Source organism: Peromyscus californicus, unplaced genomic scaffold (genome assembly GCF_007827085.1).
Source record: "Peromyscus californicus insignis strain IS unplaced genomic scaffold, ASM782708v3 Scaffold_6__1_contigs__length_162567912, whole genome shotgun sequence".
NCBI lineage: Eukaryota > Metazoa > Chordata > Mammalia > Rodentia > Cricetidae > Peromyscus > Peromyscus californicus.
The window spans coordinates 133,250,837-133,267,720 of NW_026294584.1; the positions used below are offsets into that span (position 1 = coordinate 133,250,837).

General features: G+C 43.5%; 1 protein-coding gene across 1 annotated transcript in view; it reads right to left on the minus strand.

Annotated features, from left to right (window-relative positions):
- Bms1 (BMS1 ribosome biogenesis factor) overlaps window positions 1-16,522 on the minus strand; it is a 41,904-nt gene extending 25,382 nt beyond the window's left edge. The window contains 12 exon segments of the mRNA XM_052719308.1: window positions 46-147; window positions 333-1,096; window positions 3,573-3,712; window positions 7,159-7,352; window positions 7,655-7,776; window positions 9,011-9,153; window positions 9,666-9,824; window positions 9,826-9,858; window positions 12,392-12,471; window positions 13,729-13,919; window positions 14,869-15,078; window positions 15,761-16,522. Coding sequence (XP_052575268.1) covers window positions 46-147; window positions 333-1,096; window positions 3,573-3,712; window positions 7,159-7,352; window positions 7,655-7,776; window positions 9,011-9,153; window positions 9,666-9,824; window positions 9,826-9,858; window positions 12,392-12,471; window positions 13,729-13,919; window positions 14,869-15,044 — 2,104 coding nt within the window. The 5' untranslated portion in view covers window positions 15,045-15,078; window positions 15,761-16,522.
- Window positions 16,523-16,884: the final 362 nt, after the last annotated feature.

The window sequence follows — 16,884 nt, forward strand, 5'->3', positions numbered from 1 at the left end:
ATCTAAGAACATAAAACATTTTGAGCTCTGAACTGAGCTCTTTACCTGTCCCGTAAATCAGCTTTCGAAGATTTGGAGCTGCTGGTTGCTGCCTCAGAAAGGCCTCTGCTGCCTTCCTGGAAAGGTCTTCCTTCCACTTGAGGGCACCTGAAAGACCAACACCCAGTTACACCTGCTCACTGGCCTCTGCCTCCAACTCCAAAGTTCACCCACCCTAAAACGTGCTCATGACATGTTTAAGTAGTTAACAAACCCAAAGAGCAGACTCGAAAATGTAAACATCCTATTGATACCAACAGTGTGAGGATGCCTGGCATTTCTGGAGTATTTACCTGACGTTTCTATGGAGCTGCTATTCTCTTCCTTGTGCTCTTCTTCCTCTTTGAGTAAAATTTCAATGTCACTGGTCTCATCAACCATGTTCTCTGACTCGAGTTTCTGTCCACTGCCCCCCTGAGGACTTGCAAGCTTTCCCCTGACAAGCCCTTTGTGCTCCGAGTCTTCATCCGAACTGAGCTCCGAGTCTCCAGACTCCTCTTCAGATGGGAATGCCTCTTCGGCTGTACAATGGCCAGAATCAGAAGTGGTGAGGGCCGCTTTTCTCACTGGGGAAGGCTTCTCTGCATCCAGACGGTCCCTCCACTCACGAGCTGCTGACAACCTTGCCCCACTCTCTCCTCCAGCAGACTTGGAGTCCCCGATGTCTCTGTCTCCTGCGGCAGAGTCGCCGCCATCTTCGCTGCTTTCGTCTGCTTCCTCTGCCGCCTCCTCTTCCCCAGGGCTCCTCTCAAGATCGTCGTCGCTATCAGCAAACGCTGGCAGGTCTGCCTCACTGTCTTCTTCCTGCTCCGCAAGTTTTGGTCGCTTGCTTCCCCTGCCCGACACGTATTTACAGCTGGTGGCTTTAGCACCTTCCTCTTCCTCTTCCTCTTCCTCATCACTGGAGCCACTTTCTGTTCTGTCACCTTCAGACATTTCTTCATCATCTTCACTGTCTTCATCTCCAGACTCATCTTCTGTGTCTCCAAAAACGGCTTTCCGACGCACTCGACCAGTCTTCACATCCAGCTGCTTTTCCTCTTTCGGCATCCACAGCCTGTATTTCAAACAAATAAAAACGAACTCAAACTGTACAGCAGTTAGCTAGTCTAGAAATGTCAACCACTATGCCGAGAAATGGGAGGCTGAGGCAGTAGGGGTTAAGGTTCTAGCCAGTCTGAGCTCCCAGGAAGGTAAGTTTACAAGGGCAACTTATAACTTAGTGAGACCCTGTCCCCCAACAGAAACTGATTTCTGTGGGGTGGAGTTGCTGGTAGACTCTGTCCCAGCCCGTGCAGAGCCCTGTGTTCACCTAGTATTACTAAAGAAACAGCACTATCATACTCCCAAAATGACAGCACAAAAAATGACAAGTAACTAAGAAGCAAACTCACACAGCTGCCTAATGACACGCTTGCAAGGCACTAACAGAACAAGGAGACTCTTGTTAGAAACAAACAAAGCGCCGGGCGGTGGTGGCGCACGCCTTTAATCCCAGCGCTCAGGAGGCAGAGGCAGGCGGATCTCTATGAGTTCAAGGCCAGCTTGGTCTACAGAGTGAGTTCCAGGACAGGCTCCAAAGCTACACAGAGAAACCCTGTCTTGAAAAACCAAAAAAAAAAAAAAAAAAAAAAGAAACAAACAAAGCAACTTCTATTTTAGGAAAACTAGTCAAAAGGGAAGCTAGTATTGAGTAAATCTTTAAAAACTGACTCCAGGTCCACAGGACAATGTAAGCCTGGGTCACCTATTGTGTCAGAAAATACTGTACCCATGCTTACAGATTAATGGGATGTGCCTAGAAGACATGAGACTCGACACTGAGGGTCACAGCTGGGACCATGCAGGCATCAGAGAAAACAGTAATGGGATGGTAACACACAAAATAAAACCAAAGTCCAGAAAGCAAGCGGGAAGGAAAAGCTCTTGGTTAAAGAATGCCAGCTGGCCAGAGCTCTGAACAGTGCTCTGTGGGTTGGTGACTCATTTTTGGGGCGCTGCTGAGTTTGTAGAGTATGGTGACACAGGCTGAGGAAATGCCTCAGCAGTTCAGAGCACTCGCTGATCTTACAGAAGACCTGGGTTCCATTAAGTGGTACAGAATTATTGAGTTGGTAAAGTTATGAGATAAAATTAAAACTAAACAAAGCTATTCAATGTAGTGCTACATATAAAATGATGAGACCATCAATTATAAAAAAAAAAAACTGCAATATACCATAAGACAGTTCCTAGGTCAGAAACACAAGTAACAAAACAATGACTATATAAAAAGATTATATATAAAGAATACATAGACAAAGAAAATGCTCAGGATATTTAAATTATAAAGTTATTAATTATGTGTATGTATGTGTGTGCCTACAGAGTTTATGTGGACCATGAGCATGTAGGTGGTCAAAGCAGTCAGAGGGTGTCAGAGTCCCTAGAACTGGAGTTACAGGCATTTGTAAGGCAATAAATGTGAGTGCTGGGCACTAAATCCGAGTCCTCTGCAGAAGTAGGATGTGCTCTTAACCACTGAGCAATCTCTCAAGCCCCGGGAATAATGACCCTTAAATTAACTCTTTAATTTTTCAAGTTATCACGGTAGGCAATAATGCACTATATAATAAATAATACTATACATAATCTATCATTTTCAGAATGATTATGAGGCGTGAGTAGAACAAAAATCAATGTGCAACAATGGCACATAAGCATACAAGCTCCCAAACCGGGTTGAAAACTGAGCCACGTTAGTGACATCTACCATGGTGACAAAGCAATGTATGGAAGACTTTCAGAGACAAGGCATGTCTTTGGACAAGACCTGAGTAAGCAGCTACATACTACTCTAGAATTTTGGTCGCTAAACAATATCCAAGCTTTCCTAGAAAACTAAAAGCAATCAGTAGAAAAGTTTGTGTAGTACTTGAGCAATAATATGAATACTTCTGTTGAAAACAAGTCTTCTATTTTATTGTGAGAAAATACAATAAGTGAAAAACTGTCAAGAAGCACATGAATATACACAGTAAACCAAAAAACCTGGAGTCAAATTCCATCAAAATAAAAACTATGATGGTAGAATGGTAGGTAATGTACTTTTCACTTTAATTTTTTTTTTTTTTTTTTTTTGTTTTTTCGAGACAGGGCTTCTCTGTGTAGCTTTGCGCCTTTCCTGGAACTCACTTGGTAGCCCAGGCTGGCCTCGAACTCACAGAGATCCGCCTGGCTCTGCCTCCCGAGTACTGGGATTAAAGGCGTGCGCCACCACCGCCTGGCTTACTTTAATTTTTTTAAAATTAAAAATTAGAAGAGAGTCAGTAACATGGGTCACTGAGTAAAGGCACTTGTTACCAAACCTGACTTTCTGAGTTAGATTTATGGAACGGACACAGTAAACAGAGAACCAACTCTAACAATCTGTACGCAAGCACTCACTCTCTCTCTCTCTGTCACACACACACACTGCCAATAAATAAATAAATGAATGAATGAATGAATGAATGAATGAATGAATGAATAACTTAGGAAAACGGTAGACTTACCCTTGATTATCTATATCTTCTGACCCCAGCGGTTTGGAATCAGAAAAAAGTGTCACTCTGCTTGAAGCCATCTTGGCATCAATACTGGCATGGGTGGAGATGAGACTCTGGACCAGTTCATGTGTAGGGCCTGGTTCCTCCTGCCAAAGCCAGGAAAAACGTGCAAGTGAGGAGCACAAGGATTCTGGCGACATGCTGGCTGCATCACTTCTCAAAACTACCCTAAACTTGGGCTAGAGACGACTCAGCAGTTCCGACTGCATACTGCTCATGCAGAAGACCTGTGAGCTCATTTTCTAGCACAGCGCTCATGCCAGGAGGCTCACAGCTGCCTGGAACCCCAGCACCATCTGACAGGTCTGCCTCTGTGGCCACCTGAACACACATACGTGCATGCATATATACAGACGAACAGAGAGACACAGACACATACACAAAAATAAATCTTTTAAAAATTACCTTATAATTCTAAAAACCTTTCTCATTGTCTCAAGAAAGAGAAAAAAATTCTTGTAACAAAGCTTAAACTTGATCCCCAACACTGTAAACACCTCTCAATTCACACAGTACATAATCTGGTAACCTAAGCCCTTAGCTAGGAAAACTCTAGATCTCTACACTACAGCCAAGAACAATTTTAACCCAGTAAGATTACCTTTCAAAACCTAACAAAAATCTAAGTCCCCATCACTCCCAAGGCAAAGGGAACATCTTGGAATACGGAATGGAGAGACGTAACCTGGAGGACAGGAATAATGCTGTGTGACACTGTCCTCTGCACGAGGCCTGGCCACTGTACTCATGAATGGACAGCAGCTGTGCTGAGCTACACAAGGCGGAGCCTGTCAACATTGTCACTTGGGTTGGGGAGGGGTTCATAACGCACCATCTCTCTCTGAGGAGCAGCTGACAGTTAATGGCTGCTGAGGGGAAATCTCTGTTGTTGGTGTGTTTTAACGTGTAGCATGTAATGTGTTTTGTCCACACATTTTCATCTGTGCACCACTTGCATGCCTTTATGCCTGCAGAGGCCAGCAGAGGGTGTCAGTTTCCCTGGAACTGGAGTACAAGTCAGTTGTGAGCCACCATGTAGACGCTGAAAAGGTCCCAGGTCCTCAGCAAGAGCAGATAGTGCTCTTAAACTCTATAGTCCATATCCAGTAAATCACTCCAAACCTATTCTCATGTAAACACCCTAATTACACTCAGTGAGTCATTATAAAAAAATGACATGCTGCTGGGTGTTGGTGGCACATGTCTTTAATCTCATCACTCAGGAGGCAGAGGCAGGCAGATCTCTGTGAGTTTGAGGCCAATCTGGTCTACAGAGTGAGTTCCAGGACAGCCAGGGCTGTTTCACAGAGAAACCTTTTTGAAAAATCAAAAAAAAAAGGGGGGTATGCTGAGAAGCTTCAGCAGGAAAGATGAGGGGCCACAAGGAGGGAAGCAAGTACGGAAACTGCTCCACTCCATCCCGTACACATGCTGGAACTAGTCAGGGTGAGTCTGAAAGGAGGGGCGCCTACTGAAGGTGGCCAGAGGTGCGAGGGGAGGACAGGGTAACTGGGGTGACAATGACCAAAACATAATATACACATATAGAAAATCGTCAAAGAAATCTTTCCAAAAGAACCTCAGATTTCTTACACTTACACACACACACACACACACACACACACACACACACACACACACACACGGCTCTAACTGAGGGAAGAGAAAGTTCAACAGGAAAAGCAAGGAGGACAAACAACACAGGATGTTTAATAAAACCTCAAGAAATCACTATTTTATATTCACATAACATTATATATAACGTATACAGGCACAGGTGTACATATCTTAAATGTACACACACACACACACACACACACACACACACACACACACACACACACACACACACACACACGATAAGAGATCCTAAATGAAGTATGCCATTTAGACTGACAATGTTCATCACAAGGGCCACAGACTATCTAACAAAACCCCCAGTACCCAGCATGAAAAACTTCCACGTGAAGGGACGGTCACGGGAGTCCAAGTGACTCCCAGAACAATTCAAGCTATTGCAGTTGTCCTTCATTGCTTCTCAGAGGTTGAAGATAAGTTTCTATTGCTGAAGACACCACGTACTTAGGACACAGAACCTAGAGTCAAGATGGATCCAACCTGAAAGCTCCTTCCTGAGGTCTACTGATTATACTACCAGAAAATACTAAGCAAGCCACCAAGGGAAGGAAGCAATGAATAGTCCTACCCAGCTGTGATGCCTATGAACCACAACAATGGCCAATGTGGCAAGATGTCCCTAAAGGTGTAATACTGGCACTCACATCTGGGTGATAACCACCAGCTGTCCACAGGAAGGAAACCATGCTTGGTATTGGAAAGTTAACCAACGAGGGGCTAGTGAAGTCATGGATCTTAGAGGACTTACGACCACCACTTTACGAGACAAGCTTAATTCCCAACTGCATTCTAAAACATATCCATATACCCACACAGAAGTGTAGCTATCACCCCTCAAAAAAGTGTAGCTATCACCTCTATAAAGAGCTTCTCTTTATAGCAAATAGAGACCATTATAGGAAACTATAACTGGTCACAATGCAGAGATCAACATATGGTGGGGAGTCCAGTCTCAATGGACATCCTACAACACAACTCCTGACCTAAGCTTCAGAGAACAAAGAGGGGCAGAAAGACTTAAGAGCCAGAGGAGCAGCAGGTCTGTGGTTAAGATTGTGTTTCCTAGAAATGGCAGGGCAGCTACACCCTTGACATCTCAACAGAATGGCTGCCTAGACAAGACTTGAACAATGACAACACCAATAGTCATGCTAATGCGACAGGGGGAACCTTCACAAGATCCCACCCACAAAGAACTGTAACAACTAATGCCTGCTGAGGGAGGGAGAGAGTCTTCCCCAGAGATGAATCCCCTGATTAATTAATTATCCAATACAAACTGGTCAGTCCTGAAATCAAATACATACAAATACCATCAAACGGACTCAGTGATAGGTACATATTTATAATTACACATGTGAATATATTTATAAATAACAATAATAATCAAAGAAAAAGAGGCCATCAGCTTGAGGGGGGAGGTCACAGAAGGGGTTGGAGAAAAGGGAAGGGGAAATGTGATTTAATTAATTTTGATTTTAGAAGATGTAAATTAGAAAGAATAAAAGAATAAAAATACCACTAATTACTTACACACACACACACAAAACACATACCAGCCAGGGCTATGTAGAGAGCCTGTCTCAAAAAAAAAAAAAAAAGAAAGAAAGAAAAGCAAAGCCAGAATAAGAGCACTCTAGACCTAGAGAACACTAGTTTTCTAGAAAGATGATGAGCATGGCGGTGGTGCTAACAACTGGGGACTTCAAATCTGAAGAGCAGGAAGGACACGATTTTTATTTTTTGCTTGCTACAATGAAAACCATCCTTTATAATCAACTCTTTTTATCATAACTTGGATTAAAAGAAATAAAGCTTTAATAACCAGAAGATGAACGCAATAGTTGACAAAAAGATTTGCAAAGAACAATTCAGAAAAGAGACCCTTTCTTACCATTGCCTGAAAGCCATGGCTACCACCAAGGTCGACGTAGACAGCATCTTTGTCATAGAGCACACCCCCAACTCCAGAGAGAGGCGCATAGACCAGCTTCTCCTTCTCATTCAAACAGCGCTTCTTTTGCTGTTCCGGGAGAGCACAGGGGTCCGGGAGAAAACTGACATCACTGACAGCAAAATCCCCTACACCTGGAAGACAGAACCCAGGAAGCAACTTGACAAGAAGTCAACACATTCACATGTGTTGGGAAAACACATGCTTGCATCTGCAGGCTTGAGGCATGACCCAGAAAAGGCACTGAGGCAGTAGACCTTGCTAGCTGGACAGTATGTGCATCCACTCAACATTTTGGCAGATGATACACAACTGGGTTATTTCTAAAACCTCCAGACCATGGTTCTGCCTTCTTTGGTCATTTCTCAATGTTCTGGAGGAACAAAACCACCCCAAGAGGTTGACAAATACAGTGTGCTTTACAGTAAGAGAATACCTGGCATGTGAATCTGGCTGTTATTTTTCAGGTAGGCCCCTCGTAAATAACCATAAAGAGACACCTTTCGGTCACACTTGATGTTTGTGCGGATGTCCTCAGGGTTTGTCAAATCTTCCATCCTAGAAAAATGAATACAATCACACTGCAGGAAGAAACGTAAAAAGTACTTACACTTCTCATCACGTGTTGACCACTCTTGTTCATGGGCTGGGAGCACGGCTCAGTGGTTCAACACTGCCCAGCACATGAGGCTTAGAGCTCAATCTTGAGCACCACAAGAACAAGACTTAAGCACATCATTTAGAAAACTATAAGATACAGAAATACAGAAGCATGGTTCACCATGTTCCAGAGGACAAGGAGCAAAACCATGACTGCCTCCAACCGGCTCCATATGGTAATGCACTCCACAAGATACTGAGTCAGGGAAGAGCACAGAACATGTTTAGAAAAACCCTTTATGGAAGAGTTAAGATTAACCAGCTGGCTGAGGTTTTGCTTTATCTTGTATTCCTCTAAGGAAGGAATTAGAGGCTGAGAAAACAAAACACAAGTAAAGCAGAGGTACTGAGCAACTGGTGCTCTAGGCACAAGGACTTCATCACTGGCGTCTCAAAATTTCCCCATTTTTCTGTTAGCCAGTTTGTTTGGTTTTGTTGTTGTTGTTTGGATGGTTGGTTGGTTGGTTTTTCAAGACTAGGTTTCTCTGTGTGTAGCTCTGGCTGTTCTGAACTCACTTTGTAGACCAGGTTGGCCTCGAACTCAGAACTCAAGCGATCCGCTTCTCTCTGCCTCCTGAGTGCTGGGATTAAAGGCGTGTGCTACCACCACCTGACCACCTAGCTTTGTTTAAAGAGAGAGAGAGAGAGAGAGAAACAGAGACAGAGAGAGAGACAGAGACAGAGACAGAGACAGAGATAGGCAGTCAGGCAGGCAGGCTGGCAGGCAGGCAGTAGTGGTACACATCTTTAATCCCAGCACTCCAAGACAGATGTAGGCCAGCCTGGTCTACAGAGTGAGTCCCAGGACAGCCAGGTCTACACAGAGAAACCCTGTCTCAAAAACAAAACAAACAAACAACAACAACAACAACAAAAAAACCCCACACAAACAAAAGAAAAAGAAAAAAATGCTAGGAATCAGCCAGAGGCTTTGCAAAAGCCTCTAATGCACTGAGTTGCATCCCCAGTCCTTAGCTTCACTGGAAATATTTATAATTATTCGCCCTAGAAAGCACAGTATCTTCCAGTGACTGCATATAATAGGCACTATTACTGATCCTTCTCAAGCCTTAAAAAAGTTAAAATGAAATATACAGACCTGGAGAAAAAGAAACTCACACTTATATTTTACCTGTCTGCCAGGATGTAAGGATGAGAAGTTTGCCACGTGAGAGGCCTAAACTTCATAACTGTGATAAATCGGCCCAGGTTATGAATCTCTTGGTTCTGATATTCTCCATGTACCATTCCAGAAAGGTAGAACAGCTTGGCACCCTAAACATTAAAAAGAAAACAAAGTAAAAATGAAAGCCAATTACACACATGTCACCTAAGAAGCAGGGTCATTAGGAGCCAATGTCTTGGCGTTTTCAAAGCTGGCTGCTTTCTTCAGGGCTTGTCATGTGAGGGTCTCACCAAAGCAAGCTCCTCTCAGTTAAACACCGGCATCTGTGGAGAAGGCACTGAGGTTCCTAAGCAGAGAAAGGACTTTGTGACCAATGGGCCACAGCAGTATGAGGAGAAATGGCAGGTCCTGGTCCTGAACTAGCAGAAACTTTGGAGGCACTGCATCAAACCAGACCAGTAGAGGGTACACTCTCTGACGGATGTGTACAGAAGCAAGTGTGATACATCAAGAGACCCGGGTAAAGACCACGTGGGGAAACAGGCCAAGGACTAGAAATACACGCATACAGGAAAACCCCAGAGATTTATGAAGAGCTCTTCATTCTGGCTGCTTGAAAGGGTCACAAGTGACAGGACTTGATAATAGTTTTTCTTCCTACCGGGTAGACTTCTGTCCAGAACCTATGCTTTAACCGCTTCTTGGTCTTCTTGAGTTGCTTGTTATGCTTGAAGGAGTCTAGATGGGTAAGAACGCCCATGATTTTAGGGAAGCCATGTACTTGACAGATGTTTAGAAACTCAAATGTCTCCATTTCAACGAACCCCGAAGCTGGCATCTATAAGCATTAGCACCTAAAAACAGAACACAATTTCTCACAGAAGCCATGACAATCCTCCACCCAGACCAAGAGTCAGCAAGTTACAGCCCATGGGTCAAATCAAGCCACTCACTTGTTTGCTTAAATATTCAAAAGAATGACACAAAAGGTATCTCCACTAATATTCATGCTCTCAAAACTACAGAATCACTAGTATTTCAGTAATTTTAAAAATATAAGGCTTACCAAGTTTATACTAGTTGTACTAAGAGTAACATTATTTATAAACCCCAAGTTAAAAAATATGTATCTTTAGTATCAATATAGTTTGATGGGACTAGAGGAAAGATGGTTCAACAGTTAGAGCACTTGCTCAATTCCCAGCACCCATATGGCAGCTCACAACTATCTATAACTCCAGTTCCAGGGCCTCTTCTGGCCACTGCAGGCACCAGGCATGCACATGGCACACAGACTCACATGCAAGCAAACCATTCAATATACATATAATAAAATAAATGAATCCTAAAAAAATTTTTAATCAGGACAGACTGGTAACTTTTATATTTTTGGAGTTTTTCTGGTCCAAAGAACAAAAATCTGTAGCTCTTTGGCATCTGGTTAAATTAAATACACACACACATACACACACAATCCAGGACATCTGTTATCCTGTCATGCTAGGTTAAGAGACAACTGAAAAAAAAAAAAAAAGTAATGACCTCCACCAGTTCCCAAATTCAATGCAGGCTCCATCTTTTTCTTCTGCTTAGTACTATATAGATTTTTCATTGATAAACCCTGACCGCTTCACCCTACCATAACCATTAAGAATGGAAATTTTATGGAATATACAAACTGTTGGGGGGTGGGGTCATCAAGCATCTTTCCCAGCTGTGAACCCCATGAGCTACAACAAAGACGACCTGCAAATCTAGTTATGTTCATCACTCAAATGACCACTATGGTGGTAACCAACTGCCTTTTGATTCAATTTGAGGCCTGCTCCACAGAACTCGCATTTAGCATTGTAAAACTGGTCTAGAGCCCATGACTGGGGAGGTCATAGGCTCTAAAGGAGTCTACTACTGGCGTTTTGTTAAAAGGACAGTGTCAGACTGCCTTCTAAATGGTTATGTTTAGCCAGGTTTGGTGATGCACACCTTTAATCCCAGCACCTGGGAGACAGAGACAGGCAGATCTCTGAGTTTGAGGCTAGACTGGTTTACATGAGGAGTTCTAGGCCAGCACACGGGGCTCATAGTAAGATCCTGTACCAGAAGTAAAAAAACAATACAAATTGGATTAGTCCAACTCTAGGACTTTTCCAGAGATTTTTTTTGCAATGGGTGGCAGTTAACAGATTCACTGCTGGTCAAAGTGCTAAGAATAATGACTGTAGAGTGCTTGGCCCTAAAACAGGACATTGGTCCCACTGTATCACTCTCTCCGTGGCTCAGCAATACTGCAGAAGACAGGGTGAAAAGAACTGTTAAAGCCAGAAGATAGGGAAGAGTGCACTCAAGAACTCACTGTATCTGTAATTACCTGGACATGACTGAGCCCATCACCATTCCCTCATGCATGAGCCTGAGACTCCATGCAGTCAATAGATTCTGGGAGGGGCATTGGTGATAAATTGCCAGTGTTCTAATAAATAACCAAACTCAAATCACTAACTAAATAAATATAAAGACATCAGCCAAGCATGGTGGAACACACCTTTAACTCCAACACTCAGGAGGCAAAGGCAGGTGGATCTCTGAATCTAAGGCCAACTTGGTCTACAGAGTAAGTTTCAGGACAGCCAGGACTACACAGAGAAATCTTGTCTCAGGGGAAAAAAAATACGAATGAACAAAAGAGAGAGAGAGAGCGAGAGAGAGAGCGAGAGAGAGAGCGAGAGAGAGAGAGAGAGCGAGAGAGAGAGAGAGGAGAGAGAGAGATGAGAGAGAGAGAGAGAGAGAGAGAAAGGAAGAAAGGAAGGGAAGGAAGGAAAAAAAAGAAAGAAAGAGAGAGAGAGAGAGAGAGGAAGGAAGGAAGGAAGGAAGGAAGGAAGGAAGGAAGGAAGGAAGGAAGGAAGAAAGAAAGAAAGAGGGCTCATTCCAAGACAAAATACTTAGCTGATGGGAGCCTTGATTTCATCGTATGTAAAGTAGTACACATAATATCTGAATGAGCACATTGGTGGTAATATGAGCTAAGTTTACAGAAAGCTATTAGTATAGTGCCTAGCGAGAGTTCAAGAAATGGTAGGCAATATGCAAGCAAGGTGTGTGTATGTGTATGTGTCTATGCATGTGTATACTGATACAATCTTGCCGTGTGTGCCTGTGTATATTCATATATTAATCTTGCCCATTATTTTCTCACCCCTATGGTTTCATTTGGTTTTAGAATGCATTCATCATGCACATTCCATTTTTATGATATTAACAATATCATAATTTCAACCACTTCTACTCTACCTTTCCTTAATAACCACCAGTGTTTCCCTGCAATGAGATACAGAGCCCATCACACTGTCACACTCTCTGTCGTGATCCCAGGCCACCTTAGTGACTTACCAGATCTGCTACTTTTGCCAGATCAATCATCACATTGATGTCACACCCACACTCAATAATGGTAAGTCTGCGCTTTTTACCTGTAAGGACAAGATGAAAGTTTACCTTTCAAAATCTTGAAAACACTCTGTCACTAACTCTATAATTATGTTTCTAACTGTATCCAGTAAAACACCATACACCTCTATAGGAATGTGATAGTTGTATCAATTCCATCCTAGTTTCCTTGCATTGGTCTTGCCTTAATTTTAAAATACAACAACTGCACCCAGATAAATAAAGGTATTAAAAAAGGTACAATCCTAGATGGGGTTTCTAATGACCATGATCCTACTGAGCCACAGGCCACTCTTTATCTCCATCAAACTTTTCTATACTCTCAATATGGCTAAAAACATCATCAAACACAATGTAACAGGATGTTCATGGGAAAGTCATATGTTCCTGTTCTACTACTATAAATAGAAATATCCCCAAACTAATAAGTCAAAATGTTCATGGAACAGTAACTTTCCCAGTTAAAATATAATGATTAAGGATATCCCAAAGACAAAGAAATGTCTACTCCATGGCTACTATAACAAGGTACTTCTGTTTCTACCATTACCATTTGGAGAACTGACTTCACTTTCCCTCATTTAATAACAGATATCAGAAACCCAGTGCTTGGGAGCCAGAGACAAGTGCATCTCTGTGAGTTCAAGGCCAGCCTGGTCTACATAGCAAGTTCCAGGGGTGCCAGAGCTACACAGAGAGACCCTGATTCAAAAACAGGAACAAAAAAAAAGCATATAAATTCTCAGAAAGAGTAGCTTTGAGAAGCAAAGCAGATGTCTGTGGTACACGGGAGCCAATTTATCATGAAATGCACATGCTCACAATGCCGGGAGCAGTGCTAAGTCTTTCAAGCAGCACACTTGACAAAGTCAACCCGTCAGTCTAAGGTGGTACACACCAACACTGTTATGTCTAAGAAGTCACCTTTGAAGCTACAGGCAACTCAGTAAAAGAAGCACACTTGACAAACTCAACCCATCAGACTAAGGTGGTACACACCAACACTGTAATGACTAAGAAGTCACCTTTGAAGTTACAGGCAACTCAGTAAAAGAAGCACACTTGACCAAGTCAACCCGTCAGACTAAGGTGGTACACACCAACACTGTTATGACTAAGAAGTCACCTTTGAAGTTACAGGCAACTCAGTAAAAGCAAATATGTGGTTATACAATGTACCAGCATGGGCATTATATTTTCTGTTTGGGCAGACATAACTCAGTTTTGTTAGACCTCAGGCACAATACTTGCCACACCAGCTCCAAGGCAGCACTCCCTACCTGACACAATTGTCACAGGGCCTCTGATCTCAGTCAACTTCTGTCTGGTAAAATTCCGAATGAGGCACCGTATCAAAGTGCTCTTTCCAACTTTTGGAGGCCCCATCACCACTACCACTATTGGTGGAGGTTCTAGTGGAGTCCGGTCAACCACCGGAATGTGATGCTTTTTTGTCTTTAAATCCTGAGTCCTAATGGTTTTGGGGGGAAAAAAAAGTTTACTTCCAGAACACAAAAGACCTTAACATGTTAAAGTTAGATTTTATAGAGAAAAGATAATACGATTAACTTTAACTGGCTAATTTCTAACCACCCCCTTCCCTCCCACCCCCTCCAAAATCTATTCTTCACTAAAGATAAAACAGATGACTAAAAAAATAAAGCTAATAATCATCAAACACATAGTAAATCAGACTGATTTGACTTTACTGTTTAAGAGAATAATAGGCCAAGATGGAGACAGTATGTAACACAAGCAGAGGTACAGGAGATAAAGTGTTCTATCGATCAACCGGCTATTGAATCTGTGCCCCGGACCTGTTCTCTCATCCACAGAACTGGGGTGAGAACAACTCCTAACCTCTTAATGCAGTTAAAGAATTGAATTAAGACTGGGCAGCGGTCGCATAAGCCTTTAATCCCAGCACTCAGGAGGCAGAGGCAGGGGAATCTCTGTGAGTTTGAGGCCAGCCTGGTCTATAGAGTGAATTCCAAGAAAGCAGACTACATAGAGAAACCCTGTCTTGAAAATGCAAAACCAAACAAACGAAAGAACTTAATTCAGTAATGTTTAAAAGAAACTGCTGGATATATAGAATGTCTCCCTAAATACAATTATTTTAGTACTTTACATTAAATGAAGGATGGGGGGGGGGCACATATTACCATGGAGATAGTTAAAGTTTACAAAATTTTTCTGTGAACTAATATAAATTCTTTTCTCGTGGGGGATAAAAAGGCAAAGGACAGATGTTGGAGGCAAAATGCTTCTTTGGTTGGAGTTCTAAAATGTGAGGGAAAGCAATATGGCATTGCCTATGTCCTTCAGATCTTAATTAGACTCACAAAGGCAAATGCCATCTGAGAGAGGCTCCTACTACTTAATGAAATGGAAGAACCACCAACCCCAGCTAAACACACCTGTGAAAGGAGCGAGCCATCCGCACAGCAGACTGGACTGCAAAAGCTTTAGGGTTTCTCTTCCGAGCATCCTCTTCATCTCCGAGCTGGAGATCCTGCAGGTACCGTTTCTTTTTCTTCTCAGCTTTAGGCCCACTGTGCTTCTTTCTGTGTTTCTTGTGATCCTTGGCCTCCATGGTGGCTGTTTATCAACTATAAATAAGTCTTAACCTATATGGAACAGGGTGGCATGGGGTAATATATTATAATCAGGGCAACATGGGGGGGGGGAGTAAATTTCATTTGTTTATGAAGTAATGATATATTTGTTCTCCGAATAGAGGTAGAAACTGCTTAGCTATCTTCAAATTCATTTCTTTCTTATGCCATAAAGTAGAAGAGTTACCAGTACCAATATTATCCTTTTATTATGTTTTACATATCTTAAAACCATCGGCAGTGTTCATTTTTGTGATGACAGAAACATATTCTATCTGCGGCTCTCAATACAGTAGCCATTAACTACACGTGGTTACAGAGAATTTCAAATGTACCTTGGGAAACTGAAAAACAATCTTAAATTTTAAACTGAAACGGCCATATGTGGCAAGTGCCTACTATCCTGGACAACTCAGGCCTAGCCACTCACTGAACTAATGAAGTGGCTTTCTAATTTAAACGAAAACATACAAGTTTAAAACACCACAACAGTGCTGGCCAGACCCGTCTCGCAGCAACTGGAGGAAGCACATTTTCCCCTACCTGTGCTCTCCTCTTTTTGCTCCGAAAAACACACCCAACGGAGCTGGGTAACCTAGGTCACCTGCTGGAAGATCCCCTCCCCGCCCCATCTCCTCAGGATCGGGCACCCTCGCACTCCCCGGAGCACCTCCCCGGCAGTTGGGAAACTTGCCTTCCAGTCCAGACGCGGGCCTTGGGAGCAGCCTGTCGGAGGCTTGAGCACCGACCTCACTGGGAACCAGACTGACGGCCCGTACCTACGGGGCTCGCTGAATCGCCCAACCTCACAGCCGCAACTGCTCCGGCCCGCAAGCACGACGCCGGAAGCGGAAGTTGTCCTTCGCACGCACCCGCCGGAGGGAAACGAGAAACGGGAGAGAGAGAGAGGACCCGCGGACGGACGGCTTTCCAGGGGAAAGCCGGAAGTGAGCTCTTGATTGGCTGAGCGTGTGCGCAGGCGGGTCTGCCGCTTTCGCCCTGGCTCCACGCTCCTCCAGGTCCCTCATCTCTCCTGTCCAAGACAGTCTAGACTCCTGGTCCTCAGCCAGAGCAACCCAGCTGCAGGACTCCGGCAGAGGAGAGCTGCGCACGCTGACTCCACGCTGGGGATCCGGGCCGCCCTGTAGCCTCGCCCGCTTGAATACCCGAGGAAAGCCAGAGGGCTCTACCAGTCACAACTTGAAAACTCAGAACCCCACCGCAGTCCAACAGGCTACGGCTCACTGTCTGTCATAAATGCCATCACTGCGAGTGTTTCGATTCTTCAGCTCTCTAGTGCCTTCTCGTGCCAGGACCGACGGGCCGAGGGCAGGGACAAACCGTGCTTCTTGTTCCTGGGCGTTTTCTCAAGAAACATAGCCGCTGAGCATTTTCCATGTGCTCAGCCTTGTATTCCCAGGACTCCTTCCAGTCCCAGTTATTTGCTACAACTATGCCGGACTCAAAACGCAGCCCCTATCTCAAGAAGAATAAAAAACAGGTTATTGCACCAAATATGAGTGACTGTGGCCTGGGAATATGGATTCAGGTTCCCACCAAATAACATGTCCATGCAAAACATAGCTCTCAGGTCAAAGGCAGCAAGAGCTTATTGTTCAACTGAATAGTAGCGGTAATGGGTTAAGAACACGGGTTCATGTTGCCTCAAACTACCTTGTTTTGTACCTTTTCATAGCATATCAACACAAAACAGATGTAAAAATTTATATGGAAATCATGAAACAAAATCAAAGGTTTAGCAATTTACAGTCTGTAAGATCTGTATTCTTCTCTCTCTTCCCATCCTATGACCATCTT